The sequence below is a fragment of the Oxyura jamaicensis genome, chromosome 19 (genome assembly GCF_011077185.1).
Source record: "Oxyura jamaicensis isolate SHBP4307 breed ruddy duck chromosome 19, BPBGC_Ojam_1.0, whole genome shotgun sequence".
NCBI classification, from domain to species: Eukaryota; Metazoa; Chordata; class Aves; order Anseriformes; family Anatidae; genus Oxyura; species Oxyura jamaicensis.
Window position 1 is genome coordinate 9,713,506 of NC_048911.1, and position 14,502 is coordinate 9,728,007.

The 14,502-nt window shown below is 54.5% G+C and overlaps 2 protein-coding genes across 3 annotated transcripts in view; one reads left to right on the forward strand and one right to left on the reverse strand.

Annotated features, from left to right (window-relative positions):
* The window catches only part of AATF (apoptosis antagonizing transcription factor), a 56,407-nt gene extending 43,307 nt beyond the window's left edge, over positions 1 to 13,100 (forward strand). The window contains exons 12-14 of one of the 2 annotated variants that reach the window (XM_035343276.1): positions 4,050 to 4,112; positions 8,185 to 8,193; positions 13,090 to 13,100. In XM_035343276.1, coding sequence (XP_035199167.1) covers positions 4,050 to 4,112; position 8,185 — 64 coding nt within the window. In that variant the 3' untranslated portion in view covers positions 8,186 to 8,193; positions 13,090 to 13,100. Of the gene's footprint in view, positions 1 to 4,049; positions 5,169 to 8,184; positions 8,194 to 13,089 lie in introns of those variants that run through there. The other variant, XM_035343275.1, reaches the window with a different exon arrangement.
* Positions 11,638 to 14,502, reverse strand: part of ACACA (acetyl-CoA carboxylase alpha) — a 113,150-nt gene continuing 110,285 nt past the window's right edge. The window contains exons 54-55 of the mRNA XM_035343442.1: positions 13,206 to 13,342; positions 11,638 to 12,006 (exon numbers count right to left, since the gene is read on the reverse strand). Coding sequence (XP_035199333.1) covers positions 11,880 to 12,006; positions 13,206 to 13,342 — 264 coding nt within the window. The 3' untranslated portion in view covers positions 11,638 to 11,879. The remainder of the gene's footprint in view (positions 12,007 to 13,205; positions 13,343 to 14,502) is intronic.

Genomic DNA, 14,502 nt, shown 5'->3' on the forward strand with positions numbered 1-14,502 from the left:
AGTTGGTGGAGGGCATTTTTGTAACGGCAGAGCTGCAGTGACTCAGGCAGTATTGCTGCATTAATGGCACTCTGAAAAAAAAACACACCAGAAACTGAATTTTCTGCCTTAATTTTGCTCTTCTACTGATCTACAGAACTGTGTTTTAGAAAAAGAAATAGCATGAATGTAATTATGCCACCAGCACAGCGCTAGCTGCTCCCTCCCACGTGAGGGTGGGTGTTTGCTCTCCCCTTTGTATGTTTGGTGGAGTGGTGGAGTAGCTTCCTGGGGAACTGCTAACAGTGATCTATGTTTTAATGATTTATATATTTATAAAATGCGCTTTTGCTCTTAATATTCACTCAGGGCAGTCCTACCCCAGGTGTGTGTTTTCTTGCTCTCTGTGGCAAGGCTTTTGCCTACAAAACCCCGGCTGTAGGTAGGTCTGTGGGACTGGGAGGGTGATACGCTGCTGAGTTACACAGAGCTCGGTGACGAGGTAGTTGGGCTTTCATTGATTTATTGAAACAAGGCTGCTGACACATGGCCACACGCGTGCCCCGTGGGCAGCCTCACCATCGGCCCCGCCACGCTGCCGTGGGGTTGGGGCCACGCGCTGGCCCTGGCACCCCTTTGCAGCGTGTGCGTGCGCTGGGGGCTGCCCACAGCTGGGGGTGTTGTGGTGACCCCCGAGAGCTGTAAAAGTGTTAAGCCGTGAACGGGAAGACGGTCGAGCTGCTGGCTTGGGGCTAGCGGGGGGAATGCCCTCGCTGGCTCCGTGCAGCGTGGCTGGGGGCGGTGAGCGGCGCGGGGACATCCCGGCCTGGCTGCTCCACGAGGCCAGCACGGCCCGGCCGAGCTGCAGCCAACAGCCAGGGTCCTGACTGCCTGGGGGCACCCAGAGCAGAGGGAAGCCCCCCCTCGCACACCCCTTTTGTCTCAGCCTGCTGGCGCATCGGAAAAAGGGGCTGTGCAAACCTGGAGCCGTGGGTGCCCGGCGTCGAGCTCCGCTGCTGGCCGCTGCCTTTGGAGCGAGCTCGGGAGAAATGCATAAATAATAAGGCAAGGTACTTCCACACACATGTTTTATGGCAAATGGCTGTGTGGTTCGTGATCATTTTTTCCAGAAACAGGTTTTATGGTAATATAGTAAAAATATTAAATTAGAAAATGCCTCACTAAGGGTGATAAAACCTTACTACAGTGGAAATAGGTAATTATCCCCTCTACAGCCTAAATGACAGTTTAAAAGAAATAAAAATGTTAGTGCTCATTACTTGCTTTTGTAGGTTGCAATAAAGGGTAAGTTAAACTTTAATTCAAGGAAGACCCCTGTATCGACCTGCTTCTTGCACGCTCCCTACCAGAGGTGTGAGTGCCGTTAATTACTCAGCACAGGTTAGTCCTCGGCACGGCGTTCGTACCCGGGCCCCTTTGTGCTAAAGTCACCTTTCCTCCGTCTCGGGGGGGGGTGGGTTGTTTCGACTCAGTGGCTCAAGTCTGATGCTTAATATATGTGGGTGGGGGAGAGAAAATTTATGTTTTTAACCAAAATCCAGTTCATTACGCATAGCCTTAAGGGGGCTGAAAGTATTAAAATCCACACTTACCCTGGTGAATTGAAACAGAGACAAGGTTAAACCTGGAGGATTGATGAGTTTTGCTCTCTGCATGGTTAAACCCTGCTGAGGGGAGATGCTATAGAAGAAAGGTAGCTTAGATGATGAAAGGAGGGGGGAAAAAAAAGGTTAGGCTATTATTATTATATTTTAGCAGGGTAAAACGTTGGTTTTCTTCCAGGGTAGAGGAGTTACCTGGTCTCCCATCACTGCCCGGGTGTCTGTGCTATTATCCAGGCAGCCCCACTTGAACTCAGGCTTCAGCAGAGGCTGCTGGCGGTGTGCCCTGAGGTGAGGGGAGCTGCGGGGCGCTGGGCTCGGCTCCGCCAGGCTCCTCCGGGTCCCTGTGTGCCCTCCGTGTGCCTCTGGAACCGGGGAGGGCGAGCGGCACTCGGGCAGCGCCACCAACCTTTCCCTGCCTGGCAAGACAAATCCTTGCCGCAGGTCTCCGCGGGCCCTGCTCGCTTGAAAAATGACTGCTTGTTTAAAATCCCTGGGAGGGGAGCGGGTTCAGCAGTGATCCCTCAACTCCTGTACCCATCCAAAGCCAAAACGCGGACAGAAACCTCAGGAGACTGGTTCTGCTCCCGACACGTGAACCCCGCTGCGGCCAGGAGCCGCTGTGCGCTGCCCGGGAGTTTCACCCAGATTGCAGCACAAGCGGAAACGTTTGCTCGGGGTAATGATGGGGTCTGAGCCAGGCGGCAAAGCAGGGCTGCAGGGCTGTGATTGTCGGAGGACCAAATAGCATCGCTCTGCATTTTCCTTCCAATCACTTGTCGGAGCCTTAAAGTCACAACATCTGTTTTATCAGCAGCGCTGCTTGCTGTTTGCCATCTGATTTCTCAGTTGAAACAGCAAAAGTGAGTCACATTTATCAGTTAATAGTCAGGAAAGATGGAAAACGTTGTAGGCTTGGGGCAGGCATTCCTCTCCCTCCTCCCTTTTCTGCCTGGTGGTTTCTGCAGGGCCGTCTGCAGGCAGAGGGAAGCTGGAAGCTGTTTGCTCCCTGCCTGCGTGTTCCCTTCCTGCTGCCTCGTGGGCGTCCCAGGAGAGCTTGGACCAGAGGACGCAGAGCCCAGGACGGCTTGGAGCTGAAGCCTCCACGGGACCGCACAGCGGCACGATTTCTGGCATCTCCAGAGGAGGGGAGGCATCGTTGGTCCCCGAGCCTTCAATTTTGGGCACTGTGCAATTCAGCTGCCATTTACAACTCCTGATCCCTACCATCTTCCTCTCCTGGGCTCAGAGCAGCTTTTCAAACATCAGCTCTGTTTTCTAGAGGTGGTTTGCTTTTGCTTTTGTGTTAAACTTGCCCCAAAATTGCCTGCACACCCTTGCTTTAGCACAGAAGCTCCAGTTACGGCCCCATGGTCGGGGCTGAGCTCTGCACACAGGACACGGAGCCGCCCGTTCCGTCAGGGGAGGAGACCACGTCCCTCGCCACTTCATTTTCTGAGGGTAGAGCCGCCGATTGGTTAATGAGGTTCTAAATGGCAATTAAATTAAGAGACGTGGCCCACTGAATTAGGGTGGTTTTGCCGTGGCGGGCTGTGCGCGTGCCTCCCCGGACTGGCGGCTGGCCTTCCACGGCCCCGGAGGAGCTCCTTCCTTCTCCGAGGCTGCAGGTGGCTCTCCCCGCTGGAAGTGCCTGCAAGAAGCAGACACTTCTCAAGCGGACCGCTGGGACTGTTGCTCCAATAACCCCGTGGTGGTCGGAGAGCTCAGAAAGAAGAAATCCCATCCGCAGCAGCGCTGCGGGGCATCGTACAGCAGGCTGTGCCTGCAGGAAGAGTGCCCGCAGGAAATAAGGCTCTCCTGGGGTCTGCCTCGATTTCCAGAAATGTGCGTGCTATAAAAATGCCCTCTCCTTTTCCCAGCTCTCTTCTCAGGTTACTTTGGGGTTAAATTAAAAATAATTAAACAACCCCAGCCCACTTTATTTTATTTTATTTTTTTTAACTTGCTCCTGTACCCCAGTTGCTGCGCATGTGCCGTTAATTGGACTCTTGTTGCTGGGTCATTTTCATTGTTTTTCAAGTACCGTCAAGTCCAAGAAAACGTATGAAAACTAAATTACAGCCCCACGAAGACTGCCTGATTGAATCCTCCTCATGGCTCTGCGGCCTCACACATCCTATTAAAATATTCAATCTTGTTTTCTTACTTGAAGAGCCTGTCTGTAAAGGGCAAACTTACAAAGCCCTCATTCTCCAGAGATGGGGGATCCAGCCACACGGAGGTGTTTACGTATTTCTGTACCCTGTGTGATCGGGCTCATGCAAGCTCTTCCCTTCGCTTGTATGTATTAATAAAGATGGTTGAATGCATTTTTAATTCTACGAGGCCTTTTTGTTTTGAGGAGCAGGTGGGTTTGGTGGCAGCCTCCTGCTTGCAGTCTGACCTTGGAAAGTAACTTTTCCCCCTCCTCCTCTCTCCTTTCCCCAGGACGGAGCTCTATCGGTCCCTGTTTGGAAAAGTCACGCGTCCTGAAGAACCCGAGCAGAATTAGCACCCAGCCCTCGCATCAGGACCGAGCACACCTGCGGGCTCTGCACCCCCAAGAGCACCCAGAGCGGGCTGTCTCCAGCTGCTGGTTTGTTGCTAAAAACCTCCCCGAGGGAACATCAAACCCACACAGTCACTGCTGATCCACGCAGGTTCAGAAAGAAGAGTGGGGGGCAGACATTGGGCTTGGCTAAATGCCTCCCCCCGCCTTTAAAACGAACCCTCCTTCCTCCCAGAGACGATCCGTTTTCAGCCATTCCTTTTGAATTCCTGACCTCGGCTTTGCCTCGGCACAGGCAGACTGTTCTGCCAGGGGGAGGGACACGCAATTGGGACCAGCAGGGATCACCAGCCCCTCCTGCAATCAGGTCACCCACGTTCATATTAAATCCTCCGAGATTTTATTTGGGGGATTGGTGGGTTTTTTATTGAAGCGTTCAGTTCTGTTCGTTGGCTGCCTATCTGCAATGTGTGGCTTTATTTTCACCGAGTCAAGAGGATTTAAATGTCATTTACATAATTAACATGGCCTTAACACAGAGAAAAGGTGCTCTCCCTTGCAGCCAGCCGGTGCTGCCCATACACACGCCGATTTCTGAACAGACGCGCTGCAGACGCGGACATTGGCTGACTCCCGATGAGTGCAACCTGGGGACACATCTGGGGCTATTTCTGCAATTAGAACATATTGGTGGAGTTTTCAGTCCATCATTGATCCTCTACGCTTAATTATTTCTGCTGATCGTGGCTGAGCCCTCCCGTCCTCACCATCGCCGTGACACACTTTTGAAAGATGCCAGCACAAACGTGAAGCTGGCCAGAGGAGCTCGCTCACTTGGGGCTTTTTGTGGGGTTTTTCTATCCAAAGGTCAGAAGCTGGAAATTAATCCCCGTAAGGGGGATTTATTAGCCTGCTGTGATCAATCTGAAATGGAGGTTATCTTGCGTAAATAATATGTGCATATATATGTATAATGAGCTGGCCACTGCTTGTGACCACATGAACTCTACTGTCTTTGGTGTTCTGTGTGCTCTAATTAAAATGCTTTGTAAACTGATTGCCCACGTCTGATCAGTGCAGAAAAGGCACCGGCAGCTGCGGGTCCTCTTGGGCCCGGCAGCAGGATGTTATTTAACCAGAGGCTTTGGTGTCACTGCGCTGGAGCCGTGAGACCTCTCCCCAGGGCCCGGTGGTGACACACGAAAGCCACACGGCCCTCGTGTCTCCGCACCGTGCTGTGGGTGCGTTACTGCGGTGCTGAGCTGCTGCCCCGGCCTGCCCGAGCGGTGGTGCTGCTGCAATGACCCAGGGTACTCACGAAATGCAGAGGCTTGCAGGAGTAGCCACGTCTTCGGTCACCCCTGGAAAGCCCCATTTTTGAGCTCCCGAGTAAGACAAGTACTCATTCATCTTTTTCTGCATCAGGAAATACTTGCAAGCTTTTCAGGGGGCAGCTAAATTAATTTTTAAATTATTTTTTAAATTAAAATTTAGCACCCCCCACGGTGCCAGCCGGCCAGGGGAGCTCCCCCTGCTCCCAGGGCCTTTGCTCGAACCCAGGCCTGTTGCAACGTGCTGCTAGCCTTTTTTTTTCCACCCTATTCAAACCCTTTCTCTGTAGCTGCATTGTTGCTCTTCGTTGCGTCCCCAGAGCTGCTGCACACCTGAAATTAATTAATCACTTTTACACTTCTTCATTACAGATTTAAGTCTCCTTTCTCGTCACCTGTTTCCCGTAAATAGCTGCCCGACACGTTACCTGCTGGATGGAGCAGCGCCCGCCGCACCTGCAGGGACGTGGCTCGAGCAGTGCTGGCCGTGGGACTGCCTGCGTGGAAAGCAGAAGCGAGGAGCATGGCTGCGGTTTGGCTAAATGCCACCACCCTGCACGGAAGGTAGCCCGTGCCCAACCCCACGCGGGGTCCTGCGAGAGGCGAGGGACCAGGAACACAAACATTTCCCTGGGGAGGGGGGCGTTAAGCTGAGTGTTTTGTGACCTTTTTAATAAAGCACCATGCCGGAGCTAAACCCAGCTCCCCTCCTCTAAAAGGGGGGTCCCAGGGCGCTGCATGGCCTCGTGCCTGTGCCCCCCCCCAGCTCCAGGAAGCCCCCGGGGCTTTGCACTGCCTTTCCTCTCCCTGCTGCCAGTCCTGGGCCCGGATCAATGGGGGCCGAGGAGGCGGTGGAGGCCGGGCTCCCCGCCCGGTGGGAAAATGTCCCATTTTTCTTGGTTTTAAAAAATAAGTGCAAGGTGAGTATTGACTTTGTGTGGCAAACATATGTATCACGGGTGGATAAATCTTTATGTTCACTTGCAGCGAGGCCGTATCTGCAGCTCTCAGGGAAGCGCATTGATTTCTCCAGCCCCATCTCCATCTCGCAGCTCCCTGCTCAAAATGTGCCAGGCAGAAGCTCACCGAATGTCACCACTTGCTCCCTTCTGCTGCCCTTTCTATTTCAGGATGCCCCGGCAGCCTTACCTCCGGCAAAGAGCCCCACAGCAGCGCGGCTCCCCGTAGTTGCTGCCGTGAGAGCCACCCAAAGGTGCAGGGAGTGGCGGATTTGGCTCAGCCTGTGCTGAGCGGTCCCATGCTCAGTAGTGAGCAAGGTCGTTGTGTTCAACACGAAGCCCACCAGCGGGCTGGTGCTCCCCGGCTGTTACCGTCCTCGGGGTGCGACCACCCCAAGGCAATTCCTGGAAGCACCCCCCCATAAATTCCCTGGCAAGGGGTGGAAAGCAGCCAGGCTGCGTGCGCTGCTTCCCCTTACCAGCCTGGCACAACCCGCACACGGCGCTGAGCTCTGTCTCCCCACCCGTTAACAGTACCTGCACTTATTTTCCGAGCAGCAGCAAAGCTGTGTGGTCATCTAACATCATTAAAATCTCATGGTTTAATAACCGCAATTCTGAAAGGCATCAAGGGGAGTAAATTGGCTGCTTCCAAAGTTTGTGTCGGTGGAATGGTTTCATGCTGCTCGCACTGTCAGAGCAAGCATTAAGGATGGTTAACAGAAAGCTCCCTGCCCCTACCCTACTTTGGGGTTTGCTGTGCTGGCAAGTTGTCTGGCCTCTATTTGTGGCTTAGGCTCGGGGCGCTGCCTGCACATTCTGCAGGCTGTAACGTGCCTTTCCAGTCTGACTTCTGTGTCCTTTAGCGTTGTAGCACCAGGGCACTTCATTTTTTATTTTTTTTTAATGATTTTTTATTTTTGGAGAGCTGGATGTAATGTTAAAAGGGTAATATGAAACACTTTAAATGTGATAACTTCTCATTCGTATTGTTTGAAGAGATAAGAGTCAAAGCCCTGCTAAGCGTGCTTTTGAATTCACTTATCAGTGTTTAAGCAGGCTTTTCTCCTCGCTCCCCCCCCAGCCTGGGCAGTGTGAGACGTGGGGAGAACCTGGGCCGGCAGCTTCAGCCTGCCAGGGCCCCGTTTCCTCTGCTGACCTTGCCGCTAAGGGCAGCGCTGGATTCTCTCACTGCCTGGATGTGCCGCAGGAGCACACGCAGCCGTGTCGGCCCTGAGCAGCAACCCATGGGACCACGGCCGGTGTGATGTGCCTGCAGCCAGCCCTGGCTGTGCCCCGCCGCCCTGCTGGGCGCTGTGCTTGGCTGGGGGGGGCTGCGCATGGTGCTGTCCGCCCCCAGTAACACCGCTACGGGGGCAGCTGCTGCCGGTCCCGATCGCGCCTGATGGGCCCGCGGGGCTGTAGCATGGACCAGGGCTTCGTGCGCTGGGTCACACGGGCGCAGATGACCGTGGTGTGCTCCACCAAGTCTTCCTAATGCTCAGTGCTGCCATTTAACAGTGAGTGAGACCTCCCCCCCCCCAACAGAATATTAATTCTTTATTAATTCAGGAGACATCTGCTAATTAGTACCTACACAAATGGGCATTAAACCTTTGCAAAACATTGCACAGCAACTGGGTGTACGTGGGCATTACGCGTGTGACCGGCGGGGGGGTGGATGGAGGGGCTCTGTACAACCCCCCACCCCCAAACCCCACAATAGCAAAGAATTTCAACTTTCAGACAAACAACTTCATTTACAAGTGTGTCTCTAATTAGCTGCAGAATTAGTAAAGCAGAGTTTTCCCCCCATAGATCGGCCAAACCCCTGAGGGAGGCTGTGGAATAGAGAGAATCGCATTTCCAATTATTTTGTTGAATTGCTAATTTAGTTATTGTGCCTGGCGTAATTGTGATGGGTATTGGGTGTGCAATTCAATTTGTTTTAAATATTTGTGGGAAGGCTGATCAGTAATGGAGCTGACCTATTTCATGGCCCAAATTGAGAGAAGAGACTAAAACAAAAAACAGCTACAAAGCCACAGTTTGTCTCAGTTTTTATTTTGATGTCTCTCATCCCTCTTAAGACTGTTGGTGCAACAAAAGGTTTACATTAAAAGATGATGGCACTTTGATCTCGGGCTTTTGAGAGCTTACAGCTTTGGTACTTCTTGGCATTTTAATATGTAGATATTTTAGGCTAAAGAGTTTGAAATGCATTTCTAGAGTTCAGTAGGGTCCCCCCCATCCAAACTGTATGGTGTTTGTTAAGGTGATTTATGCTGTTGCTCATCAGGACTCTGCTTTGAGAAACGCCTGAGAATAACGGCTGGGGTTTTCTGGGCTAACGTCGTCTGGTTTGACACGTCACACCCCAAAAGTAACCTTCAGTAGAGGGAACTTTGGAAAGGTGCTGGTGCAGTGCTCCGGGGTCAGCCGGGGACAGCCCTACAGCCCAGCTCCTGGCGGTGAAGTTTCCATGGGGCTCCCGCAGAGCACGGCCCTGCCTCCGGGAGACCTCCAGGAGAGGGCTCAGGGGACTTCTGAGGCACCCTCAAAAGCTCACTGCTGCTGGGCTTTCCCTGCTCGCTTGTTTCAGTCGAACATTAAAGAGGAAAATAAAGCTGGGGAGGGGGAACAACTGCTAAGGGCTCGCTGGGGCAGCAGCTGTGGGCTGGGAGCTAGGCCCAGAGCGGGGCAGTGAGCAGAGCCCTCGGAGAAGAGCTCCTCCTGCCAGCAGCTGTGTTCTTAAATCCCAAAAGGTTTATTTCAAACACCTCCAGAGGTGTGACAAAGGGTGGGAACAAGGGGCAACAGGGGCCTGCCAGGCACAGTCTCATGAGGAGCTTGTGCAGAACAGGTTGGGGGCACAGCCGAGACCACGCGGAGCCTCAGCTCTGTCCCCCTGGCATGGGCAGCCACCGGACCCCTTCGGGAGGTGCTGCACAAAACCTCCCTGCTCCTTCCTTAAGGCAAAGCAGAGCTCCCCGAGGGGTGCTCGGGATGAGGGGTGACAGACTTTCCACTCCTGGCAACAGAGAGAGATGTAATCCATTCTTTTTATTAAAAGAAATTGAGGTAAGTGAAATACTTCAGCACCAGCAAGAACTGTATGTACCGAGGGTGGTTTCCCCACCGCGCCTGCCCCGCCGCCCGGCTCGGTTCAGGCTCTGCCCCACACACCTGCAGCACCCCACGGCGTCCGCTGGCACCGTGCTCCTGGACCTCCGCAGTGCTCCCAGGGCTAGAGCCAGGATTCAACTTCCAACCAGCTCCAGTGCTAACCACTGGCTGTTTTTTTTGGAGCTACTTTACCCAACAATTAAGTCGAGCCTGCCCCAGTGCCTGTAACACTGAGCTGGAGGGGCTCTGCTCTTGCCCAGGCTTTGGCAGCTGCAGCTCCTCCCAGGCACAGGGAACCGAGCTGTGGGCACCAGGACATTCCCCGCTGACACCCGCAGACACCACGGCAGTGGACCAGTCTGTGGCACCACCACGAAGGGAATGCTGGTGACAGCAGAGGAGCCCAACGGGACGTCCGTGCGCTGCACTCCCCCACCCCGAGCAGTCCTGCCTGGCTGTGACATTCTCTGTCTGTCCTTTGTGTCCTGCTGCAGCCCAGGTTGGCCTCAGTAAAAGCATCTTTAGGGGGTTGTTCGGGGGGCTCTAGTGGAAAAAAAGTGTCTTAGAAATCAAATTGGGGTTCTAAACTATTAAGACAAGGCTAGTCCTTCAGATGACTCCAGGCACCATGGGCCATGCTGCTGTGCTCTCTGGGGAGGAGAGCGGCCGCCCACAGTGCTGCACCCTGATTTTATAAGAGCTCTCGCACCCCACGCGCAGAAGGGGTGTGCTGCAGCTCGGAAGGAAAGAGCACAGGTGAGAGGCACTGGCACTGTAATTAATTCTCATAAAAACATCCCTTCTGATTCGTGCAATACTAAAAGCGGATTTGTAAAATCTGAAATACTTTTAAGACAATCATTGGTGTAAGCTCTCCGGTATTACTTTTTGCAGACTTCCTGCGTACCTGATCTTTTGTTATGGTCAGGAGGCCCTTGAAAATAAAACAAAAAGTGTTGAGATTGGCAAAGGCCCCGGGGCAGTCTCGGTGGGCAGCCAGGCCCCGGGTGGCTCCGCACTTCCCTGCCCTACAGCGACTGCAGCCCCACTGCAGGCCGTTCTGGCTGCACGGCAACCACCGGAGCAGGTGAACGTGCCAGCGGGTGCTAAAGACCGTGATGACCAAAAATAACTTCTTTTTAATATTTCTGTCTTGTGCGAATGATCTGGGGCCCTTCCCCAGCTGCCCATGAGGGCGACCCAGGTGGTGCAGCCGGCACTTGAGCCAGCTCTAGGGCAGGGATGGGCGCAGGAGAAAAGCTGCTCAGGTGCCTTAGACCGAATTTTGCAGTTCTAACCCCATCTGTGTGCTTGACTCTGTCCCTTCCACTCCCTTACATAGCTGCTTTTTGCTTTGGCTGCCTACTTACATGAAAGGAACGAGCACTTAGATGAAGTAGATGCAGAAGCGGGGCTGCCCCCTGCGTGTTAGCCCTCAAAGTGAGTAGGGAAGGCAGAGCAGAAATGGCTCAACAGCTGCACTTTGGTCTCCTCTTTTACCTCCTCCTAGAAGGGCTTCTCACACGCCTTAGTGACCCATTCTAAAAGAACTGGGCACAAAGGCCAAGGGTTTGAGCCTGCAAAGCGCTGCCCTGCGGCTCCCCATTAGGGAGCAGCCCTGGGAAGCCCAGGAGCCTCAGGCACAGCGCTGGCCACGTGGCTTTAAATGCTGTTCCACTACCGAGTAACAAGACAGACGTCCGGAGTAAAAATCGCGCTGGCTGACAGAGACAAGAGGGCTGACTCGGCGGTGGAGGCCACTCGCCCACACGACACCACACAGGAGGATTTCCCAGCTCCAGGGACAAGGGAGGGCTCCCACCTGCACCCGAGGGTCCTGCCTGGCCTCGGCCCGCAGCGAACGGCCCCGCAGGGTGTCAGGGGTGTAACGTTGGCACGTGGCAGCACCCCGCGGCCGCTGCCAGGCCGGCTGTGATGAGAGAAGCGGGCAGGGGCACAGGGGCATGCTCAGCCCCTGCTGGGCTGTGCCAAGACCTCACGGTACCAGCGTACCCGTCATTGCCTGGCTGTGGTTTTGTCGGACAGCTAACTGATGCATTGGTCCAGTCACGCTTTGTTAAATAAATAAGGTACAGTTAAGACAGCTGTAACTCAATTCCGCAGGCGCTTGTGTTTATACATTTTCCTCGTGTCTGTGGCCAAAGAACACACTTCCTCTGGTCAGTCTGATTTGAAAAAATAAAAATGTCACTCTTCCAGCATTTCCCTGAGCCTCCCGTCTCGGTACAGTGGTCGCAGTCGAGCAGACAAAGGGCAATTCTGAGCTTTTTTTTTTTTTTTTTTTTTTTCCTCCACTGTACCGGGCAGGGGGGAGTACGGGAAATCGATGCTCTTACGTTGAAGAAGGCGAGTCCATTGTGGAGAGGATCCGCACGATCTCCGCTCGCTGGGTGGGTGATATATGCTGGGTCATGTGCACGATCGAATCCATGGCAACCTCCGGATTGGCCTGGACCAGGCTGGAAAGAGGCGAGAGTTAAGTGACGGCAGCCCCGGCCCTCGCACCGGAGCGCGTCCGACAGCTCCCCGTCAGGGAGGACTGAAATATGGGGTCTTTAAGAGAGAGCAGCCGCGGCAGCAGGCACTTGTGTTAACTGACTGCGAGCCGTGCGGGCTCCGAGGGCCTTCGCGCCGATCAATGCGCCGGTGGCAGAGCTCAGACGTGCGGAGGCTGAAATCCCCACAGGGCTGGGCAGGGCCAGGCCCTCCCAGGGCAGCAGGGGAGGCGTGGGGAGGGCAGGAGCGAGCCCTGGTGCCACCAGCAGCACGTTCAGAGGGTGCTGAGGGTGCTCCCATCGCCCAGACGTCAGGAGCCCGGCCCGCTGCAGCGCAGGCAGGGAACCCGATGGAAACGCGTGCACGGGCTGCTGCCTAGCCACAGGGACAGGCAAACCACAGGAACCGCACCGGCTCGGTGCCCTCCGGCTCTGCTCTCCAGGAGGCAAAGCTGCAAGACCTCCAGTCTGACATAAAAGTTATCAAAATTAGATCTCTGCAGGTCAGCATGTTTGGCTCACGAGGCTTCACTGGTTCTGCAGGATGTCTGCAAACGCGAACAGTAACTCGGACAGGCAGGAGGGATGGATCGTGGCCGATGTGGTAGTGTCAGGGGGTTTGTTTGCTATAGTTCTGAGCAATAATCAAAAGGAACCGGGCATTTTACAACACAGCACAGAAGCAGCTAGCTTGTCTGCAAAGGCTAGGGCTGGAAAAAATAAAGGGATGACAACAAAGAGTTTTCTGGCCGTGTGTGGTCAACACCCCACTCCAACGGCCGTAGCACAGCTCAGAGATTTGCTTTCTCTCCTTGCTTCACACAGCATGTGGCCCTCCAAAATACGTGACCTCCTACCACCTAATAATTTTCCATTGTCTGTCTCAAATGGAGGAAGACACGTTAGCAGTGAGATTTCTGTGCCCTGGATCTTCACGGCTCTCGTTTTAGGGGAGGGCCGAGCATGGCCAGGGAGGTTTGGGTGCTGCTGGAGTAGAGCCCCGCTCTGGTGTCTTTTTGCTCATTTGCTCGGCTCGTTTTGCTCAAGGCACCCGCCCTCGCAGGAGCTCTCCGGACCAGGCCGAGTCCACAAGATGGAGATTTTGTACAGATCCCTATTTCACAAAGCTCCCGCAGCGGTGCTGGGCCGTGCGGTTTCCTTACCTCCGTATCTGCTTGAGGATGTAGTCCCTGGAGATGTACTTGATGTTTTCATCCACAACGGAGCGAACGCCTTCCTCTTCTGCTAGCTGCTTTTCCAGCCACTCCACCAGGTCCTTGTTACTGTCCCACAGGTACGCCTGTGAACAAGCCACAAGTGTCACCGCGGGTCCCAGCGCCCGCCCCAAATCCCGAGTGCCCAGCGCTGACGGCAGGCACCCGCTCCCCATGTGCCGCTGCTGGAAGTTAACCCAGTTACTGGCAGCCTTGGGACAGCCCTCGGTGGTTCTTCCACTGTGCTTGGCTTTTATAAACGCAACCATCACCTAGCAAAGGTCCCAGGATGCTACACTTCTGCATCTCCTCCTGTGAACGTGGTTACACAGGAGCCACGGCGGCAGCGCAGCTCCCAGCGCCTCCCACTGGATCGCTGCCTGAGCCGCGAGGGATGCCCCCGAGCTGTCCCCAACAAGAAGCCGGCTTCTGAAAGCCACAGCCAGCTGCCCCATGGGGAGGGCAGGGTGGGCCGGGGGCACAGCCGAGCGGGGCCTCTCCTGGTGCTGAGCCGCCCCAGGACCCAAGCCCCCACCACCGGGAGGCTGAGGCGGTGTCAGCGCGCGGCCGCGCGCAGGATCCACGACCCAGCCCGGACACCCCCAGCCCTTCCTGCAGGAGGTCGCTGCGTCCGCAGCCCCGAGAGGCCTTGGCAACAAAACCCATTTTTAATTTTGCAAGATCATTTCACCTGCTATTTGCTAGGTAGCTGACTCCATAATAATTCAGGAGTGTGTTAGATGCCTAATAGCCTTCTCGCTCCTCTCTTCTCCTCTCATTTTCTTTACAAATCATTTAAGAATCGTTTTGTTAATGGTTTCCGGAAAAGCAAGTACCACCATTAGCACTCATTCATATTTATGTCATTTTATTTGGGTAATTAAACACAAAGCTCGTCATTTAAAGGTGCACTATCCTTCTCTGTTATCACTAACGAAGTCAAAGTCAGAATGACAATGAGCTCGGTGCGGTAATTCAGGAGGTGGCTCTGGGCCTGGCTGAGCCGAGCGGGCAGCCGCCCTGCACCGCGCTCGGTCCTGCCGGCCGCCGGGGCAGGGAGCTGGGGACACGCGATGGACGTTTGCACCCGAAGGTGAAGCCTCAGCACAGGTCAGGGTGCCTGTGAAGGCCCAGGGCACCCTTGGGGCGCCAGCAGCAGGCCAGCAAAATGCTTTCACTGCAGGAAATCCCATGGCTTCCCACCCTGGCTGTCCCACCCTGGCTGTCCCACCCTGGCTGTCCCACC